Here is a 20,860-nt window from a genome sequence, read left to right on the forward strand (position 1 = left end):
ACTTAGCTTATCATCATCTTAGTCCTTCGCACAAACTTCCCGTAAAACACCCACGTAACCCTGCCACTTTACCCCCCCCCCCCCCTGCGACTCTTTCTTTCTTTTAACCTCTTAGATGTTTCAGTCTCTTGACCCCAAAGCCAGATTTTTCCGTTCTCGTGAGCAATTAAAGTAGCGTGCGTCAAACTTAAAAGGCGCCAACGGCGCGCCAGGAGCCCTCCCAAGCTTTCGCCACCCGCTGGGCGCGCATCACGCACGGCGCCCAGCACACGATGAGCAACCGCCGCCGTGGTCCCCGGCTCACCGTCTCACACAAACGGGGCCGGCCAATGCCATGAAAATAACGCCGAGGAGCTGGTTCTGGCAGGACAAGTTCACTATTGACACGTCCTATTCAACACCGAGTCATCGCTGTGCACAACGCTGAATTCGCACGATGATAGTGATCAGGGGCCAACGGAAGCCATCGCCGCGAGAGATCCTCCGCATCACCGCGCGTACACAGCACATCGCGAGTTCGCAACACTTTAAGTGCTGTCAAAGCAAAGGAAATGACACATAGGGGACAAGTTTATTAACTGTATTATTCACGTATTTATAACAAAATAAAAATACAGCAGTTAGGCCTTCAGCGCAGCAAGACGTCGCAGCGGTCTTCCAGGCACTTATCTCACGCCGCGCCACTACGCGAAGCAATCATGGAGGCGGGAAATGCGCGGTCGGAATCACCGAGCGCCTCCCATCTTCTGTATCAGCTCGTCACATATGGCCGTCACCTCTTGGTTCTCGCGCTCGAGCTTGGTGTTGCGGTTCTCCAGGAGCTGGAGCTTGGTGGTCAGACGCAGCAGCTCCGTCTCGTGACTCTTCTCCGCCAGCTCCATGTCCTCGCGCAACCTGCGACCACGGGCGCGGACCCTGTCAGTCTCCCGGACACGCACCGCCCCCCCCCCCCCTCACACACACACACGCTCACCACCGGACCAACCGCAGCGGGAGGTCCGGCAGCCGAGCAGGCCAGCCGCCAGGCGCCGCCACTGTGCGGGCGGCGCGCCGGGCCCCTCAATGGTAGGCAGCGCTGCGGCGGTGGCGCGCAACGAGCCCAAGGCCCACCCATTACCACGGGCCGCGCGTGCCAACTCATTGATGTCACTGCAGGGACCAACGGCTCCAGCGCGCACCATGCCTGGCGGGGGGCGTGCCACACACGCCACGCCAGCGTGAAGCTTTCCCACCCGAGACAAATACCGGTGCGGTAAATCAAGTCGACGAGCGAAGAAAAACACGAATGGTGAGGCAAAAATCCTCCGTTGGTGGTGCACCAGCGAGCAGAGACAGAACAATGAACATACACATCGAGAATCGACCGGGCGGGGAGGGCGCAGGCAGAGTGGCCGGGCGGCGGGGAGGCGCGGAGCAGCTGGCGATGGAGAGGAGGGCAGGGCGACCAGGCGGCGAGGAGGCATGGAGCGGCTGGGGGGCACGCGGGCTCACCTCTGCAGCGTGTCCTCGGCGTACTTCTGCAGCATGTCGTGGCGCTGCCTCTCTCGCGACACCTCGTCCAGCGCCGACTGCCACGACTTCGAGATGGTCTCGCTCCGCTGCCTGTTCTCCTGCATCAGACTCTTGCTCTTCTCGTACTTGCTGCGGACGGCGAGGGGAACGAGGTCACACGGTGCCCCCGTGCAGGCGGTGGACGGAACGCTGTATCGCCCGGACGGCGGTGGCCGGCGCCACAGCGTTCCGTGACGCCAGACCACGCGGGCCTCGTCTGCTCATCGCGTGTACAATGGTGAGAAACGGAATCACAACCCTAAACAGCATCTGCTTCTTAAATCAGCGGGAAGCCGCCGTGGAACACTCCGCGAGGAAGGCCCATGTTTCCAAGCATGGCATGTGTGAGAAGCCCCATAGCGGCTCCCGGCGATATGAACTAAATGGCTGACAACACGCGACAATCCGGCCAGCAGCAGCGGTAGCATTGAGCAGAGAGCAGAGGCCGCCAGCGAGCCGGGCGGCGAGGTCTGCCGGCCGGCCACCCACCGGTGCAAGTCGGCGAACATTGACTCGACGTTGGCCACCTCCTGACGGGCCTCGTCACGCTCGGCGCTGACGGCGCGCACGGCCGCGTCCGTCTGCTCCTTCTCGATCGCCAGCCGTGCCAGCGCCTTGGTGTGCAGCTCCACCACCTGGCGGCCACGCGAGGAACTGTAGCATACTGGCGGCCGCCGCGTTCCCGTCATGCCGTCCGGCGGCCCAACACGGCGGCGCGTACAACAGGGTACTACAGGGTACACGGTGCTTACAACGGGGTACCGGTGATCGGGCACAGCCAGCGCAGGATTGGTGTTTGGTAACGCACGCAACACTCTACTGGGATGTTTCACCTGGACGGAAAGGAATATGTCTAGGGTACCCTTTGACGTGCGACGAAGTCAGAATGTGCAGTGTTTCTTTTAAGCGCACCGTTCAATCATTTGGGCCAAACACAGCTCAACATTTCTTCCGCTTTACAACCTCAGGCCATCCGTGAATAGCACTGATATGTGAATCAGCAGTTTCCTGCCCACGTGATAAAACGCAATTTGATTAAAAATGGTTAATTTCCAGCTTCCTGTATCAAACTGACTTATGGCAGCATGCGGCCTTCCACCGACTGCCATCTGGCGGCAGCATACACAACTCCAGTGGGCGGAGCCGGATTGTCCGGTGTTTACAGTTCCATCCACACCTTACCTTCTCGGGAGGAGCACACAATTCTCGAGGACACGGTTGTCAGCCAGAGACATACGTGACCGACTAATGGGATAGCACACGCGCCAGGAGACGCCGGCGAAGGTCACAATCACGCCAGCCGACCCAGAAAGCCTGCCGCACAATCGCAGCCCAACGACAAAGAAGCGTGCCGACTGATTACGCGGCTAACAGCGTGAACGGTCCGCCGTCGGATGAGCCAGTTCTTGCACGGCCTCAGCCTCCCCTCACAACTGCCGCGGCAAAACCAGCGACACTCAGCCAGCCGACAAAAACGGGCCCGCCAGCGCCCATCGTGAGCGCAGAGGCAGTGCCAGGTAAAGCACGACTTCACGCGTCACGCTACGGCACACGGACCGTCACGGCTGTGGCGGCGGACGAACCGGCACCAGGCCGAGGTACACTGACACCGTCTGACGGACCGTCACCAGTCGAGGTACACTGACACCGTCTGACGGACCGGCACCAGGCGAGGTACACTGACACCATCTGACGGATCGGCACCAGTCGAGGTACGCTGACACTGTCTGACGGACCGGCACCAGGCCGAGGTACACTGACACCGTCTGACGGACCGGCACCAGTCGAGGTACGCTGACACCGTCTGACGGACCGGCACCAGTCGAGGTACGCTGACACCGTCTGACGGACCGACACCATGCCAAGACACGGTGATGCGTCTGACGGACCGTCACGGCTGTGGCGGCGGACGGACCGGCACCAGGCCGAGGCACAGTGACGCCGTCTGACGGACCGGCACCTGCCGAGGTACACTGACACCGTCTGACGGACCGACACCAGTCAAGGCACAATGACACTACCTGACGGACCGACACCAGTCAAGGCACAATGACACTATCTGACGGACCGGCACCAGCTGAGGTACAATGACACCGTCTGACGGACCGGCACCAGCCGAGGTACACTGACACCGTCTGACGGACCGGCACCAGCCGAGGTACACCGAGACCGGCGGCGATGGCGCCAAGCCGTCGCCACCCGATACACGGCAGCACTTGACCGGGTGGGATGAGGGGTCGGGGCTGGGGAGCGAGAGAGGATAGACCTGTGACGTCCGGCGCCTGCTTGGCTATGGGACGGGCGCCGCCGCCGCCACCACCGGCGGAACTGAACGACACTACCCGGCGACGGAGCAGCGGTCGGAGAAAGCACACGGGAGAACCGGCACACGTGGATCTGTTTCAGGGAGTACCACAAAATGGGAGAATTATTGGGCAAGAAACGGTCGAAAACGTGATTTCCACAGCGACGCATATTGGCACGTTCTTCCCATGTCGGGATCGATCTTGTTGTTGATTGGAGTTTTAGGGCGCGCCGACTACTGTGGTCATTTTGCGCCCATAACAGCCGGGATCGATCTTGACATTTCATATCGCGAAACCCATCACTGTCATCGTTTGCCCCCCCCCCCCCCCCCCCCCCGAACAAACTCGGAACGTCCGCCAAACTCGACCGATGCCCAATAAGTCAGGTGATGCGATCCCCATACTGGCCAGCCTTCATCAGCCTTCGCCGCTGGCACATACCCTGGAGAGTTTCAACTGCTGCTGCTTGTGTTCCGCATCCCGCTGCTTCGGCTTCGCCAACGCCTCCCGCATTGTCGCCAGCTCTTTCTCGCGCTTGAGAAGCTGGAAGATAGCGAGCGGTCAGCGTCAGCGGCTAGCAGGGTGACGAGGCCACAGCGAGGGTGGGATGTTCCACGGCGGAACGGGGACCATCGGCACCTCAACGATCGAAAAGCCACGCAAGCCGTTCGTGTCATGTGTGAGGAACACAGCCGGGTAAAGTTTAACTATCGGCCCAGTTACTGGCTAACTGCAATTTCGCGAGGCAGACCGTTAGACACATAGAACGGTGGAGATGTCGCCAGCCGTGAGACTTTCCCTCTTCAACTGGCTGACATTTCGGTCAGCCATGCAGGTCCTAAGACTTTTCATTAGCATAACCGCGTGACGTTAATACTCCCGGATCAGTGAATGAAATGACGTGGACCTACGCGTCCACAGGTAGGGTTTTGACGTCCGTCCCAACCGAAAGGAATGCCTTGGCGTCAGCGCTGTAACTTGACAGTTGACCGTGACCCTGTATGACCCCACCCTCTCCCGACCGCACCTCTGCGCGGTAGTAGAACTCCTGCTTCTTGAGCGCCTGCCCATCGGCCGCTGACACGTGGTTGTTGTCGGCGGCCGTCGTGGCCAGCGCCGTCTCCGGAGCGGGCTCGGGCTCGGGCTCCGCGGGCTGTGCGGCGTCCGGGGTCGGCTCGGCCGCCTCCTTGGCTGGAGAGAAGGCGATCAGGTCGGCCTTGACGGTGGACAGCTGGCGCGGCACCGCCGGCGGCGGCTCCTCCTGCTGGGTGCTGCCGGCGGGAACAGAGTGTCAGGGGAGCCGTGCCGGCCGGTCAGCCAGCTGGTCAGTGTCAGACGACAAGTGGGAGCACGCAGCAGCGGACGACCTCCGCTCTCCTCCCGCCACCAGCGTACGACATTTACTGGATCTAACGCGTGGCGCCTCCTTGACGATCACATGCAACAGGGACGAACGCGTGGGCGCCGCCATCAATTCATACAGACCCCGCCGCCGTCCAGACGGACGACATCTGTGGCATCTGACGCCCACGACAGATCGCGCCGCCCACCACAGATCAGCTACATCGTGACTTGAAAAACAGCACCAAGTCTCCTCTAAACTCCGTGCAGCGCAGCACGCAGGGCTGGTGGACGTTCTCAAAGCCACAGCAAAACGATCGCGGGCGATATCGATGCGCCCGCCTGGCCGGCACGGCAGCACAGCCAGCGCCTTTGTTGGCCAGCGGCCACTGCTATCGATCGGCGGGACGTCCCGCCTCGGCGCCGTCGGACTGCACCAGGGGCAACTCTGACGGCAGCCCAGCACGCCACGGACTGCACCGGGGTCAACTCTGACGGCAGCCCGGCGCGCACGGACTGCACCGGGGTCAACTCTGACGGCAGCCCAGCACGCCACGGACTGCACCAGGGGCAACTCTGACGGCAGCCCAGCACGCCACGGACTGCACCGGGGTCAACTCTGACGGCAGCCCAGCGCGCCACGGACTGCACCAGGGGCAACTCTGACGGCAGCCCAGCGCGCCACGGACTGCACCAGGGGCAACTCTCGACGGCAGCCCAGCGCGCCACGGACTGCACCAGGGTCAACTCTGACGGCAGCCCAGCGCGACGGACTGCACCGGGGCAACTCTGACGGCAGCCCGGCGCGCACGGACTGCACCGGGGCACTCTGACGGCAGCCCAGCGCGCCACGGACTGCACCGGGGTCAACTGACGGCAGCCCAGCGCGCACGGACTGCACCAGGGTCAACTCTGACGGCAGCCCAGCGCCACGGACTGCACCGGGTCAACTCTGACGGCAGCCCAGCGCGCCACGGACTGCACCAGGGCACTCTCGACGGCAGCCCAGCGCGTGACGGACTGCACCAGGGGCAACTCTGACGGCAGCCCAGCACGCCACGGACTGCACCAGGGTCAACTCTGACGGCAGCCCAGCGCCACGGACTGCACCAGGGTCAACTCTGACGGCAGCCCAGCGCGCCACGGACTGCACCAGGGGCAGCTCTCGACGGCAGCCCAGCGCGTGACGGACTGCACCAGGGGCAACTCTGACGGCAGACCAGCGCGCCACGGACTGCACCAGGGTCAACTCTGACGGCAGCCCAGCGCGCCACGGACTGCACCAGGGTCAACTCTGACGGCAGCCCAGCGCCACGGACTGCACCAGGGGCAGCTCTCGACGGCAGCCCAGCGCGTGACGGACTGCACCAGGGGCAACTCTGACAGCAGCCCAGCGCGCCACGGACTGCACCAGGGACAACTCCGTCGGCAGTCCATCGCGCCACGCGCCACCGAGGCCCGGCCTGGCGGGCGCCAGCTCCGATCGAGGCCACCGTCCAGTGTGGGGGTCGCCCTGGCGGCAGCCGGCCGCTGCGCCCTCGTTACAGACCCGTCCGCGTCTCCGCAAGCCGGTGTGCCCCGGCTGTGGACCGCAGCCGGTCCACAGCTGGGCTTCCGTCCGTGGGGAGGGAGCGCCACAGCCACTGGGAAACGGGGTCTCGCCACTCGCTGACGTCACACCGGCGCCCAGCAGACCGGTGACGCGACGGCCTTCTGCAATGTTTTACGTCACGTACTCGGAACGGTGGCACCAGCAGCCGAGGCTGCCGCGGCTGCCGCGGCGGGGACACGCCGGGGACAGTCCCTCCACTGAAGTGCTGGCCGTCCTCAGTGGCTGGCAGCTGGTAGACTCTGACTCCCGGCGCCCGGCGCGCACGCCGCACGGCCTGCACCGTGGCCCGGCCGAAGGCGCGGAAATGGACACGAGCCCTAACGACGCCAGTCACGCAGGCCGGCGGCCATCTCCGACTCTAATCGAACGGACGTGTGGAGGCCGACGCGCTGATTGAGTCTGAACACGAGTGGCACGGCAGACGAGAGCGAGGGCGCGCAGCAACGCGCCGAGGCGGCTGCCAACACATCCGACATGGCACCAACGGGAGCATCAAGTGTGCACCACTGCCGGGATTGTGTGGACCACTACCGGGATTGTACATAACACAGCCGGGATTGTGTGCAATACAGCCGGGATTGCGTGCGCCACTACCGGGATTGTGTGCAACACTGCCAAGATTGTGTGCGTCACAACCGGGATTGTGTGTTCCACTATCGGGATTCAGTGTCGCCGCGGGGACGACACCGACAACCATGATGGGGGGGGGGGGGGGGCAGGGGGAGAAAAGGCAGACAGATGAGATCTTTTGAGCCAACGACAAAGCACTATACTACGACGGCTGCGAGGCTGCGGCGGCGGCCGGTGTAAAGCGTCGTTTACGAGTTGGCGTGCTCCGAACTGAAGCCGCGAGGGCGAGCAGACAGGGAGCCGCACCGGCCGCCGGAGCCTCCGACGGCCAGACAGGCCGGGTCACGACACGGCGGACGGCAAGCCCCGGAAGGGGCGCGGACCCGCGCGTCACCATCTACGGCGAGCAGCCGCGCCGCCGCCTGTCATCCGGCCATGTTCGTCGGACAACGCGCGGTAACCGGCGCCGTACATGGTGGTCACCGGCGCGCTCGCGCGGACAAAAGGCCGCCGCCGGCCGCCGCGGAGCCTGACCCGCCGGCGACGGTGGCCGCGCTTGACCAGCGGCCCAGCGCTGGACACGCACCGCTAGACCAGCACCAGCTCGCAGCAGAGACGGGAAACACCGCACAGCCACCGACCGGAAGCCAACACCGCTCAGTCTTGAGGTGCGCACTCAGCAGCGGGGATGCAGTGTCACGCAGCTCTGTGACGTCACCGGAGGGCGGCCACCGGAGCGGGCGGCCGTGCGCGGGCCAGTGACCGTCAGGGTGGCTGAGCCACGGCGGCGACGGTCGGGCCATAACGGCCACTCACTCGGCAGCACCGCGCGGGCTGCGCTTGCGGCTGCGGCTGCGGCGCCAGCGCACTATCGACCGCCGGCGGGGATCGATGGCCGGCGGCCGCTCTGGGCCGGCCGTCGCCGCGCGCTCTCTCACCGCCAGCGGACGTAGACGAACTCGTCATCAGCGCGCAACGAAGACAGCGTCATGCCGCCGGGCGCGGCGCGGCGCGGCGCGGGGCGGGGCGCTCCGGCCGGGGCGGCGCGGTCGGACCGACTGTCGCCGTCGGCCGACGCCGCAGCTGGCGCCGGCACACGCGTCGGGCGGGGGTGCCGAGCGAGCCGCCCGCGCTCCCGGCCGGGCCGGGGGACCGACACAGCCACCGGGTCGACATCCGGCCGGGGCGCGGGCCAGACCGGCACCTGCGCCACGCACACTCCAAATATAGCCGGCCGCTCGCATTCCTCAGACGTGTCCTACAGTCCCCGCCGCAACCGTAACCCAGTCGCGCCCCGGTCTGCGGCGACGGCCCGGCACGTTCGCCGTCGGTCGCCGCGCGGGCGGCCGATTAAACGGCCACGACTGCTGCTGTGAATACCAGACCCGACCGACGGTGAACGGACACGAGGTCGGCAGAGCGCGGCGCCCGGGCCGGTGTGGACGCCACCGCGCGGTCCGACCAACGACGGAGGTGTTTATGGCCCGCTTCCGGTAGCAGCTGGCGGCCAGAGCGGGCCGGGACGAGCCGGGGCGAGCAGGCCCCGCCCCGGACACCTGCGACCGAGCTCAGCCGGGCCGGACCGGGCCAGGAGGCTACAGACTGCCCGGAGCCGCGCCCACCCTCGCCAGCTGCCCGGACGCGGCTCAGCAGCGCCGGTAAACACCCGGCGCTATCCGGCACAGCGGGAGCAGGGAGGACGCAGGGACACTTGCGACATCATAGGTAGCAACTCAGATGGGTCCTTTGCCAATGTGGAACACCGCTCTGGACGGTGCGGGCTCGCCGCCCGCTGCCCCGCCCGAAACACTGCTCCGCGTCTCCACCCCGCGTCGGGCCGCGGCCACACGTGCGGCACAAAACACCGCCGTCATCGCCGCCACCTGCGCCAACGCGTCGCGAGCCACAACGGCGCCGCGCTCCACTCCTCACTCTCACTCGCAGGCGTGGCGCGGACGCCAGCGCGGGCCGCCCACTGACCAGGACATGCGGGCCACGGCGGCCGGCATGAGACGCAGCGCTGACCCGAGCGCGGCACCGAGTCGCGCCCAGCCGCGGCGCCGATCAATCGCCGCCGCCGGCGGCGGCCCGCACGCGCGCCTGCGCCGCCGCCGACGCGCCCGTTCAAACGCCACGAGTCGCCCGGCCGGTCGCCCCACGACCAGCGGCGCGCTCTCTGTCCGGCAGCGGGCGGCGCCTCGACGATGAGACGGCGGGCGCGCGAACGGCCTGCGACGGTGACTCACCAGGCGGCGGGTACCACTGCGCCCATTGCGGCGAGCGCCCGAAGGGAGTCCGGCGCGCGCGCGCGCGCGGGTGCGGCCGGCTGCGGCGGCTCGGTGATGGACTGAGGGGCCGGCACCGCTACACGGCGCCTGCCGGCCGTGCCGACCGCACCCGGACTGCTCGGCCGGACCGCCGCCGCACGGCCGGCAGCGGAGAGCACGACGGACGCGCCGTGCGGACGGACACCGTGCAGCCTCGCCTGCGCTCGCGGCGATCAGCAGGGGGACCGCTGGCGAACTGCACCGCTGCCCGGCGGAGACTGAGGGGGCGGCCACTCCCACGCCAGCTCCGGCCGTGACACGGATCGCCAGAGCGGAGAGCCAGCTCGCCGGGTTGCACGAGCCATCACGCGACGACAGAGGGCGCCGCCCCGGCGGCACCGCGCGCCAGGCAGCCCTGCGGCAGGCAGGCGACGCCGGCGGAGCGGACGGGGAGCGGTGCCGCCCGCCGGCCGCTCTCGCCGCCCGGAGAGAGCCGGCCACCGCCGCCGCCGCCTGGTCAGGCCTGGATACACGGCGCAACCGACGCGCGCACAGCACCGTGCGGTACAGTACAGTACAGCACAGCACAGCACAGCACAGCACAGCACAGCACAGCAGAGCGCGGCACGACGTGCAGGAGATGCCCCCTGAAGATGCAACTGAGTCGGATCCGTCCAGATGTCGGTGGAGTGTCTACATGCGCGCACTACGGACACGCAACACGGCTCGCTCTCGGCGTCCCCACCACACTACAGCACGGTCCAGCCTGCGCCGTCGTAACACGATCGGGGCGCGCGGCCGCTGCCGTCCCCCGGCCGCAGGAGCCGTTCCTCCAGCGTCGTGCCGGGGCGCAGCACGTCACCTGGCCGGCTTGTCGGCGCCGCGCGACCGCGCCAGCAGACCCTGCATCAGCTGGAGGCCGCGCATGGCGGCGGCACGCGTGTGAGCGACGCCGTGTGAGCGGCGGCAGCGGCGCGGCGCGGCGCCGGTGGCGACACGCGGCGGCGGCCGCCGGCAGTCCGGCCGCGGCTCGCTGAGCGGCGGCGTCCACAGAGCGGAGCCGGGCCGACGGCCGGCCGCAGCTGTTACCACTGTTCGTCACGAGATCGGTCGGCACGCGACCACCACGGCGGGGCGGGCCGCGCGAGCCGGGACGCGGCGCAGCGGCTCGACCGACGCCGCCCGGCCGTCGGTCGGCGCGGGCTCACGTCAGCGCCGCGGCTGCTAACAGGCGCTCACGGCCGTGCCGGCTGCAGGCCAGCTGCGGTCGGACACACGCCAACAGGTGTCGGCCCGGTCAGCCGGCCGGGCGGCAGCGGCACCCGCACACGCGTGCGGAAGACCAGGTGTCGCCTAACTGAAGACGTGTAGTGTAACAGGCACGACACGAGTATCCGGACTGTTAAGTCGCATTCCTTATGACTGATTATCCGCACCACATCCTGGTCACGATAACGTTATCATTCTTCTCGGCTCGTCACATCTGATGGGCTTGGAACGTGAAAACCCTGTGGCATGTTTTCTTTGATAACGGCGTCAACATGAAACGGACTGGCTGGCGGAGATGGGGAGAATCTTCCACCTAATAAATGAGGACCGGCTGGTGGGCTGCAGCGAGGGAAAAAACGATACTGAGGAGTTTCCGAGGCCTGGCACGCGAGCCTGTTCGCGGAGAGCCCGTCGGCCCGGTCACGCCACTGAGAAGCTGCGCCGTCACAAGGCCTCGGAATGTTGGCCGCGGATCGCCGGATTAGCCATGTTTGGCGCGGCGAGCTGCGTCACCCATTGAGGCTCAGCACTGCCAAGAACACCGCGCTTGGCCCTTCCCTGTCGCCAGCCTCGTCATACGCAGCGTGGAACCGGCCGCGCTGCCCCCTTCAACACGCCCAGACCGCACCGCTGCCTCCGCGCCCATCCCTTCGACCGAAGAGAGAGAGAGAGCCAAGGCAGACGCCCGCGCCGGTCTGCCGCGCTCCCGGCGCGCGACACACGCCCGGTAGCCGCATAGGTGCCGCGCCACGGCCGGACGCGCCGCGGCCGCCCTATGCAGATGAGCTGCCCGGAGCGCCGGCCTGCACGGAGTCCGCGCGCGCCGCCGGTGAAAACTGGCGCGGGCGTCAAGGTCGCCGCGGCGGCAGGGGCGGCGGGTCGTGCGAGAGCGTCCTCCGTCGCCGCGCCGCCCAAAACACGCGCGGCGGGTGGGCGGGCTCGGCCGCCGCTGCAGAGCCCCCGCAGACCCCGTCTCAAACACCAGGACCCCGTTAAACAATCGTGACGAGCCTCACCAATGTCTTGTGTGTTTTGACTGGCCGTGAAGGGTGCAGACGGAGACCGGGCGGATGTGAACAAGACGTGGACCGCGCGGCTGTGAGGCCGGTCAGGCCCACCTGGGTGGCGGCGCAACCCTGCTCACCTGTCAAGTAAAGCCGCGTCCAGCTCGAACTCGAGCTCCAGCGAGGCCAGCGAGCCCTCGTCAGACATCCAGGCCGGCCCCTCCTGCTCGGCCGGGGCAGCGGTGTTATCAGGGCCCGGGCCCGGCTCCGGCCGCGGTGCCGCCGCCCACACCTGGTTGCGGTTCTCGTCCAGGCGGTCCTTCCGCGGGGCGGGCGGGTCCGACTCCCCAGCGCGTGACTTCCGACGTCTGGGCGGCCGCGTTGGCGGTGGCGGTGCGTCGGCCGGCCCACCCAGGCCCGCCACCTCTTCGTCCAGCCGCTGGCGGTGTTCCCCGGCCGCCTCACCCGCCGGACACTCGGTCCCGCCGCTCGCATGGGCCGGCGTCCGCTTATCGTGATCGTCGTCACCGGCGGTGGCGGCGTGAGACGCAGCGACGGCGACGGTGACGGCGGCGCGGCCAGCTGCTGGGTCCGGCGACTGCGACACGCGCCGCGGCACCAGTCGCAGCGTCAGTGATGCGACCCTTGACCGGGCTGCGCGAGCGCGAGCGCCAGGGCAGCCCGGCCGCCAGCCGGTCCGGCGAGCGGCCCTTGCTGGAGGCCGTCCGACGCACGGCCGAACGCGGGTCTGTTTGGAGTCACCGGCGAGCGGCCATTGTCGGCCGCCGCTCTGCTGACGCCGGCGACGCCCGGCTCGCCGCCGGACAATGGGGCGGCGCCGGCGCGGCGGAGCCAGCCGCATTCGTCCGGCGCTGTTGTGGCGCCGCGGCCGGCCGGCGACGACGTCAGCGGAGACAGCGCGTCTCGCGGCAGGGGCGGCCGGCCGACGGCGGCCGGCGGGGGCCCGCTGCGCTCCGGGTCGGCGCCAACTCCAGCCGCCGTGTCCGCTGGCGGACTCAGGGCGAATGGGCGGGGACGAGCTAAGCCCGCACGCCGCCGCGTGTTGTCCACGTTCTCGGTACTGCCCCGTGCTTCGGCGTGACTAAGCTCCAAGCCCGAGGTCGGCTCCTGGCGCGGCGTCCAGCTTAAGTCGTGCGCACCTTCCTCCAGATCCGATAAGCGTCCCTTCGCTTCTGCACCCGACGCGCCCCTCAAACCAAAGCCCTCGCTATCATCGGGCGCTTCCACCCCAGCGTCTGGTTCTTCCACGCGGCGGTCGCTGGTTGTGTCGGGCGCCTGTTTTATTGCGTCGGGAGTCTTCGGTTCCATCCTTCCCGCTACATCTCCGCCCTCTGCCGGTGGACTGGTGCCGTCCGGCGGCCGCGGCCCGGGCGTCCGCGCCGCCGGCTCAGGCACGCCGCCGCGCTCCGCAGCGGCGGCCTCGCGTTCTCGGAACCGCGAGGAGAGCGTGCCAGTCCTGCCGACAGTCACCTCTCTCTCGGGCGGTCCGGAGCTGCCCGAGCGGCCGCTGCTGAGGCTCGCCGCCGCGCTCGACAGGTCCGAGCCGGCGCTGTCCCGTCGCAGCAGCGGCGTGCTCGCGCCGCCGCCGTCCATCTCCCCGCCGCCCTCCGACGAACGATCCGACGCGTCGGCGGCCGAAGAACGGCCGGCGCGACCGCGCCACTCGCCGGCGAACAGCGACCGCGCAGAGACGGCCGGCGGCGCGGCGCCGGCCGCCTGTCGCGACGCACGCCGGCGCGCTGCGCGCTCCAAGATCTCGTCCAGGTCGCGGCGGCTGACGCGCGGCGAGGCGCGGCCCCCCACCGGCGCGAACAAGTCGCGACGCGGCGTGCCGGCCTGGTCGGGCCGCGTCAGGTCCGGGCTGGAGAAGACGCAGGTCTCGCTCTGGCGCGCCAGCCGGCCCGAGATGAGGCGCGGCGCGTCCGACGGCTCGCCGACGTCGGCAGTCGGCCGCTGCGAGCGCCGCCGAGGCAGCGAGCCGCCCCAGCCGGACCGCAGGCTCAGGGCGTCACGGCTGCTGCCGGCGCAGTCATCCCCGCCGCTCTCCTCATGCTGCCGCCGCCAGGGCGAGGCGACATCGCTCGGAGCGGGTCTAGACTCCAGGGACGGGCTCTTGGTCACGCGCTTCTTTCGCCGATCCCTGCCCTCCGACGGAAGCAATACCTTTTTCCCGACCGAGCCCACCGCGTCGAGCGTAGCGTCGGCTCGCTCCGGAGAATGCAGCGATCGGTCGACGGAGCGGGCGGATCGCCACGAACTCTTCCTAGTTCCATACTCAGAGTCTCTCGACGGCGACCACCTGTCCGCCGACGGGCCCGCTCCGCCACCGGCGGCCGGCTCCTGCCGTCCTCCGGCCGCCTCCCAGCGAGCGCGGGTGAGCAGGAACGCGTCCCGCCCGGCCGCCTCACGCGCCAGCATCGCACTCGCCCGCTCGCCGCCGTCCCGCACCGTCACCACTGGACGCCGTGCGTCCGCCGGCAGCGCGCGGCCGCCACTGACAGAGCGCCGCCCGGCCGCACCTGGCTCCGATCGGCGGCGTGCTCCAGCCGGCTGCGGGGCGCTCGGCGGCGCGACTGCGGCCGGCCGCGCGGCCGCCGCCGACCCGGCGTCCAGGGTCGACCGTGGGCGGCGCGCGGCGACCCGGCGCGGGCCCCCGCCGAGCGGCGCGGCCGGCCGACCCGCCCGACACCGCCGGCCGGCTCGGCGGGGCGCTCCGGCGCTCGGTCGGGGTTTCGCGACTCAGCGGCCTCCCCGTGTCGTGCGGCGGCGCGCAGCCCATTTCCACACGGCGGCTATCTGCGCGATCTGCCGTCCGCGGTCTGCCGGTCACTCCGCCTTATAAGGCCGGCGTGCGGCGGGGCGGCACGACGCGTGCCGGGTCAGAAGCCACCCCCTCCGCGGCGCCGCCGAGCAGGGCGCGCCGCCGCCGGCCGGTGCCATCAGTGCGAGCTGGCCGCGCCGTGATGGATACGGCTGCCCGAACCGCGGCGCAGGCGGTCTCCAATCACGGCTAACGAGGCCCGCCCCGCGCGCGCCGGCCAGCGCTGACCCGCATCAGTCGGCCGGCAGGCGCCGGGGGCAGCCGGAAGCCATCGTGCGCCACGCCGCCGTCCGGCCCGCTCCGCCCTGCTGTCCAAACACGGCCCACACGCAGTCGGCGCGCGCGCGGGGGCGGACGGGTTTGACGCTGCGACGCCAGCTCCGGCTTCAGCCTGCGCCGACCGTCACACGCGTGTTGATGCGCTCTTGCCATTGGTCGCGGTCGGCGACAGCGGTAACCGGCGCTGCCGATCGGCCGCCGGTCTGGGACCGCCGACCGGCAGACTGCGCCGCCAGTAGCGCGGCCTTGAGCGGCATTGGCAGCCCCTCCCCGCTGCAACCGGTCGCGACACCGAGTCCACAGCTGCCACTTGGCAAATACAGATAGGCTGCCCACGGTCCGAGCTCGCGCCCCTGAAGGCCGCGACGTTTCCGGAACGCTTGCAGACGTACGAAACCGCTCCGTCTGCAGAGCGGACGCAGCGGCTTCCCCCGCTCGGCACAGGTGGAGGTCTCGACGCGCGGCTGAATTCACCACGCACTTCGCGATCCACTTCTCATTCAAGGCTGCGGCCGGCGCGTGTTGGCGTTCGGTTTCACAGCTTCATGCGGGTACTTCGACCCAGTTACCGCTCGTACATCACCAGCCCATTCAGCGCTCACCTCCAGCCCTGCGCGTCTATCAGACCCCGCCACGTTTCCCAGCCCTGTGGTTTTTTCGGCGCCCTCATCCCGCGCCTCCAGCCGACCCGCCCGCCGGGCCGTCTGCGGCCGCGAACAAAGACGGCTCGGGCCGCACGGGGGCCGCCCCCGTGCGGCGCCGCGCGCGCAGGCCGACCGCGCGCCGTCTCTGCCGTCGCCGGTGTTGACCGAACGGGTAAAACGTGCCGACAAACACGTCCGGCTCGCCGCAGGTGTGCCGTCGCCGCCGCGCGCGCGCGCCGCCTTTCTAGGGCGGCGGTTCGGCGCGCCGCGCCACAACGCCCCTCCAATCGCGTCATCTCTATTCAGATTCCCAGCCGATCCGTTGCTTTCGGCCGGACCGGGAGCGGCCGGCCACCTGTGGCCGGCTGGGCGCCGCCGAAGGCCGGGCTCGCCATCGCGCCGCTCTCCGCGGCAGACGAGCGCCAGCGCCGCCTCGCACCACGCGTCATCTTTCATCGCCCAGCCTCCATTACGCAAATACGGCAACAGCGTTTTCCATGGTAATGTCGTGGGTCGGCCCGTATGCAAAGCACGGTTCGGTACATGCACGGCTTCATACTGCGCGCGGCGGCCATCTGTTCTGGCGCGTCTCCCCATCCCCCGAGCCTGGCTGGGAGCGGTGCGTCCCTGACCAGACCCGCTATGGGCCTGCTCCGCTAACCAGCGCCGCTCGCTCGAAAGCGGGGGGGGGGGGGATGAGCCAATGCTCTAGTAGTTGAGTCACTCATCTGCCGAGTGCAACGCGCTAGCTCCGCAATCGACCACGCCGTGCGGGCGAGACGGAGCTATGGCGACGGCCGGTGCAGCGCTTTTCAAAAATATCGGCTAGCCTACAGCCGTACACGCCCGTCACCAGGCGCACGCACCTGGAGAGCACCTTCCCGCGGCGACCAGGGCCGGCAGCGGCGGCCGCGCGGCGCGGCGCGACGCTCTTCCCGCACACCCGTGTCGCAGCAGCGGGAGATACGGCAGCTCTCACAGCTGCATGCGACACGACCGACAGTCGCGCGACGGCGGTGGGCCACCGGCTGAGAGCAGCCTTCACCGTGATGCAGTGCGCGGCCGGTGCCGGTGGCCGGCGCCGCAGCCGGGCAGCCGCCCGTGCCAGCCCCGTGGGCGGCGGGCGGCGGGCGGTGCCCGGCGGCCTCACCGGTCGACGACACGCTGATGACCCTCGACTCACGGGTCCGGCGAAGAGGCAGGCCACCCACCCGCCAGCGGGCTGATGGCCTTGACACACGGGCCCGGCGAGGTGGCCGGTCACCGATCCGCCAACGGGCTGATGGCCTCGACACACGGGCCTGGCGAGGAGGCGGGCCACCCCACCCGCCAGCGGGCTGATGGCCTCGACACACGGGCCTGGCGAGGAGGCGGGGCCACCCACCCGCTAGCGGGCTGATGGTCTCAACACACGGGCCCGGCGAGGTGGCCGGCCACCCACCCGCCAGTGGTACGGCCGCCGGGCGCTGCCGACGCCCGGCACAGCAGCGAGCAGACTACGGACAGCACCGACGCCGTGGTAAGAGCCCAATTGCAATCAACCTCACCGATCGTCTCACACTGCAGCTGTGGAAAGACCAGGCGGACGGAGACCCATATTCCCTCGCCAAACTTTCGGCAGCCGGAAAAGACTCCTAATTAGCTGAATGATTCACCGGGCAAGACAGATGCAGCCAGCATCAGCACGTAACCGATTGAGCGACCGGACCCAAAGCAAACACGCCACACCCACACCCACACACCAACAACCAGGCAGAGAAGCAGGGCACACCAGCCTTGAAGGCCGCCTCTCTACCTCCGCGACACCAAGCAGTCGGCCGTCTCGTCGACCTCCACGCACCAGCGGATCGGCCGTCTCTCGACCCTCCGTCGCACCAGCCTCGCGGGTCTCTCGACCTTCGCCACACCAGGCCGGTCTCTCGACCTCCGCACACAGCGGTCCGGCCGTCTCTCGACCTCCGCACACCAGCGGTCGACCGTCTCTCGACCCCAGCACACCAGCGGCCGGCAGTCTCCTGACCTCCGGCACACCAAGCGGTTGACCGTCTTCGACCTCCACACACCAGCGGTTCGACCGTCTCTCGACCCCGCACACCAGCCTCGGCCAGCCGTCTCTCGACCCTCCGCACACCAGCGGCCCGGCCGTCTCTCGACCTCCGCACACCAGCCTCGACGGCCCGGTCTCTCGACTACCGCACACCAGCCTCGACGGCCGCCTCTCGACTTCCGCACACCAGCCTCGACGGCCGACGAGACGGCGGCTCCCAGTCACCACAGCACCACAGCGGCACCAGCGGGACCCCGGTCCCACCGCGGCTGACCAGCAGCACTTACCCGGCCTGTCGATCCAGCTGGGGCAGCACGCTGGGCCGGCCCAGCAGCGGGTCGAACTTGACGAACAGCGAGTTGCGGGCGATGTTGGACGCCAGCCGTCCGTCGCCGTGCTCCGCCAGGCTGTCCAGCGCCGCCGCGTCGTGGAAAACTGCCCACCGCGACACCAGCCACATGTCAGCGTCACGGCAGGCGTCGAGCGGCTACCAGCGCGGTGCGGCGAACACTCGGCGCGCCTGACGCGCGGCGACGAACAGCAGGTGGACGGCACAGGCCGCCACTGGGGAGGCTCGCCGTGCAACAGCAGCCATCGCGGGTGGGGGACCGTCGCTTGGCCGGCAGATGAGGGCTTTTTAAAAAGAACACAACGCATGTCGTCAAGCCCCTTACCTTAGCGCATGCGACTGCATTGGCCATGCTAGCGCTTGGGGGGGGGGGGGGGCAAGGCAATCCGGGATTCCCCCCCCCCCCCTCCACCTCCACGTGGGAGTCTAATAGGCTAACCACTCGGTCATTACGCCCTCTGTGGCCGGGTAGGGGTTAGGGGGTGGGCGGTTGGGCCGCGGGCGGGAGCGTTACCGCGCTGACCAGTGTGCCCTGGTTTGTGGCTGGCGGCCTCACACACCTACGACAGTCCGCCGGCTCACAGAGCGCCACGCAGCGTGCAGTCCCGCCACTTCAGTCGAAGGGGTCGGGCGAGCACGCATGATCAAACTTGCTTCGAAACGACACATAACTACAACTCTTAGGACTTGACCGCCTGCTCTGTATTCAGTTGACGGGGGGAGGGGGCCGACCTTATGGTCATAAAGTTGGAGGCATGGTTGGTACGTTACTGGGTCTTTTGGGACCTCGGGCGCCTTGATCGTATCGTCATACTGTGTCACAGGGTGAGGGGAGGGGGGGGGGGGTGGAGAGTGCTGGGCACAACTGATTGACTCTGAGGGAACACCCGCTCTTAAAGTGCATGTCACTACACGCCTGGATGATTTTGTGGGGATCAAATGCGCGGCCGCACGGTCGCACGCCCCGCACGAGCAGGGCAGGGGCCCGCTCGACACATCACGAGAGCTGACTACATTCCGCACGTGACCTGAATCACCTCGTAAAGCCATCCGGCCAATTACCCGCAGCTGCCAGGCGCGAGCGGCGCGAGACAGCCGGGAGGGAGGCCGTCGGTGGCCCTCGGTGCCGCGCGTGACCCAATCACGCGCCGAACACCGTCAGCCGCACAGAGGGCGCGGGGCGCCGTTCCGTGGGTCCGGGGGCAGCGGCGCAGGCGCCGGGTGCGCGCCGTCGGCCCAGGCGGAGGCCCAGAGCCGGACATCGTTCCCATCTGAGAGAGGCAGCCGGCGCCCGACCCAGGGCGCCGCCCACTGCTGGGGCCCGCCCGGCCGACGCCCCGACGGACCAGCTGCGATAGCGCGTGTGATGTTCTGTTGCACGGTCCGCGGCCGGCGGCGCATTTGCACTAAGCGATTCCGCTTCAGATCGCACGTGAGCGCAAAAGTACCCGCAAGGTGAATATCAATGTGTTGCAGATTCTACGCTGCGATAAATCGGGGTCAGCAGACAACTGACAAGTTTCGAAACCAATCGGACCATAACATCTGGACGTGACGGGCATAGAACGCTGTCTCACTGGGCATTTCGCAATGCTTACATTCTGTGGCTGGCATAAACGTGTCGTTGGACCCCAACGCCATCTCGGGGTCGGCGTCAGAAGTGCCGATCACTTCGTCCAACTCCAGAGGCGCTGCAAGCGAGATATTACCGTTAGTCGTTTGCAGGCCGTGACCATAATCCAAATCTGCATAGATCGAGCAAAGGTGACAAAGCGTAAGTCAAACCGTTTCAGGAACCTACCAAAGATCGATCTTTACATAATACGATTCACCTGTATGTTGCTGTAAACCTCAGGTGTTGTGGATAGAGGGGAACACGTTACGGACTCGTTCAAGCATCATGGTCTGGGCCAGAGCAACGGAAAGCAAAATAACGGGTGGCTTTCACGCTGTTATACTGCTCGGCAGTACGTGCCATTATTCACTCCGGACTCAATACCGACGCAGCGGCGATGAATGGCTCGCCAAGCACCCAGTCTATAGCAAGGCGCACGGTTGTCTCGCATCCTCCGAAGGCGGATTATTACACGGCGTGTCCGGGTTTCACAGCATTGTTCCAATTGGGAGCGCTGCTAAATATCGGCACACAAAGCCCAGCCACAACGCGGCTGGCGGTGCGCACCGGCAAAACGGGTTAAAACGCCGAGGCGCACCATACATGCAGGCGTTTTAACGTGATTAGCCAGGCATATATCTCCACACATGCAGCACGTCAGCATTATGATGAGTCTTCTGATTTCATCTCCATATTTTTGCAAGTGATCGCGAAAGCCTCGACCAGGTGCTTAACGCCAATAACACGCCATCGCCAGAGACGACAAAAAATCCACCGGAAATAGCAAGCATCACATTTAGCATTCGGTTCTGCGCCGCCGTGCCATGGCTGTAAAGAACGGCTGAAGCCTGACGCTACCAGTGAGGAAGACAGCGGCGGCGGCTGCCGCCACCGCCTCCTCGACAGCGGCCTGCCGCCTTCCGACTCACTCGTGTCCAGAAGGTTGACGGCGTGCGGCGCCCTGGCGGCGGACGGGCCAGCCGCGGCCGAGTCGCCGCCGCCGCGCGGGTCCGGTGAGCCGTTCTCAATGACCGTTGTCTCCGGCTCGGCCGGCCCCGAGCTGTCGAGCCGCTCCGGCGAGCCCGCCGACTCCGGCTCCGGCATCGTCTCCAGCTCCGGCTCCGGTTCCGGCATCGTCTCCAGGTCCGGCTCCGGCTCCGGCTC

At 67.8% G+C, this 20,860-nt stretch overlaps 1 protein-coding gene across 1 annotated transcript; it reads right to left on the bottom strand.

The window, feature by feature from the left end:
• Positions 1–552: 552 nt before the first annotated feature.
• On the bottom strand, positions 553–20,831 carry LOC119090306 (transforming acidic coiled-coil-containing protein 3). Its single transcript, XM_037213092.1, has 8 exons — positions 20,626–20,831; positions 19,680–19,772; positions 18,020–18,167; positions 4,885–5,128; positions 4,299–4,400; positions 2,041–2,186; positions 1,492–1,641; positions 553–894 (listed from the first exon to the last, which is right to left on the bottom strand). The coding sequence occupies exons 1-8, from the start codon at positions 20,828–20,830 to the stop codon at positions 726–728; spliced, it is 1,257 nt and encodes a 418-aa protein (XP_037068987.1). The 5' UTR covers position 20,831; the 3' UTR covers positions 553–725.
• Between the last annotated feature and the right edge of the window lie 29 nt (positions 20,832–20,860).

This window comes from Pollicipes pollicipes, unplaced genomic scaffold (assembly GCF_011947565.3).
Source record: "Pollicipes pollicipes isolate AB1234 unplaced genomic scaffold, Ppol_2.1 Scaffold_3087;HRSCAF=3621_pilon_pilon_pilon, whole genome shotgun sequence".
NCBI lineage: Eukaryota > Metazoa > Arthropoda > Thecostraca > Pollicipedomorpha > Pollicipedidae > Pollicipes > Pollicipes pollicipes.

Coding starts and splice junctions, on each gene's coding strand:
- LOC119090306 (XM_037213092.1), bottom strand. CDS start 20,830: ATGCCGGAACCGGAGCCGGAGCTGGAGACGATGCCGGAGCCGGAGTCG. Junction 19,773..20,625: donor CGTCAACCTTCTGGACACGA/GTGAGTCGGAAG, acceptor TCTCGCTTGCAG/CGCCTCTGGAGTTGGACGAA. Junction 4,401..4,884: donor AGTTCTACTACCGCGCAGAG/GTGCGGTCGGGA, acceptor GCTATCTTCCAG/CTTCTCAAGCGCGAGAAAGA.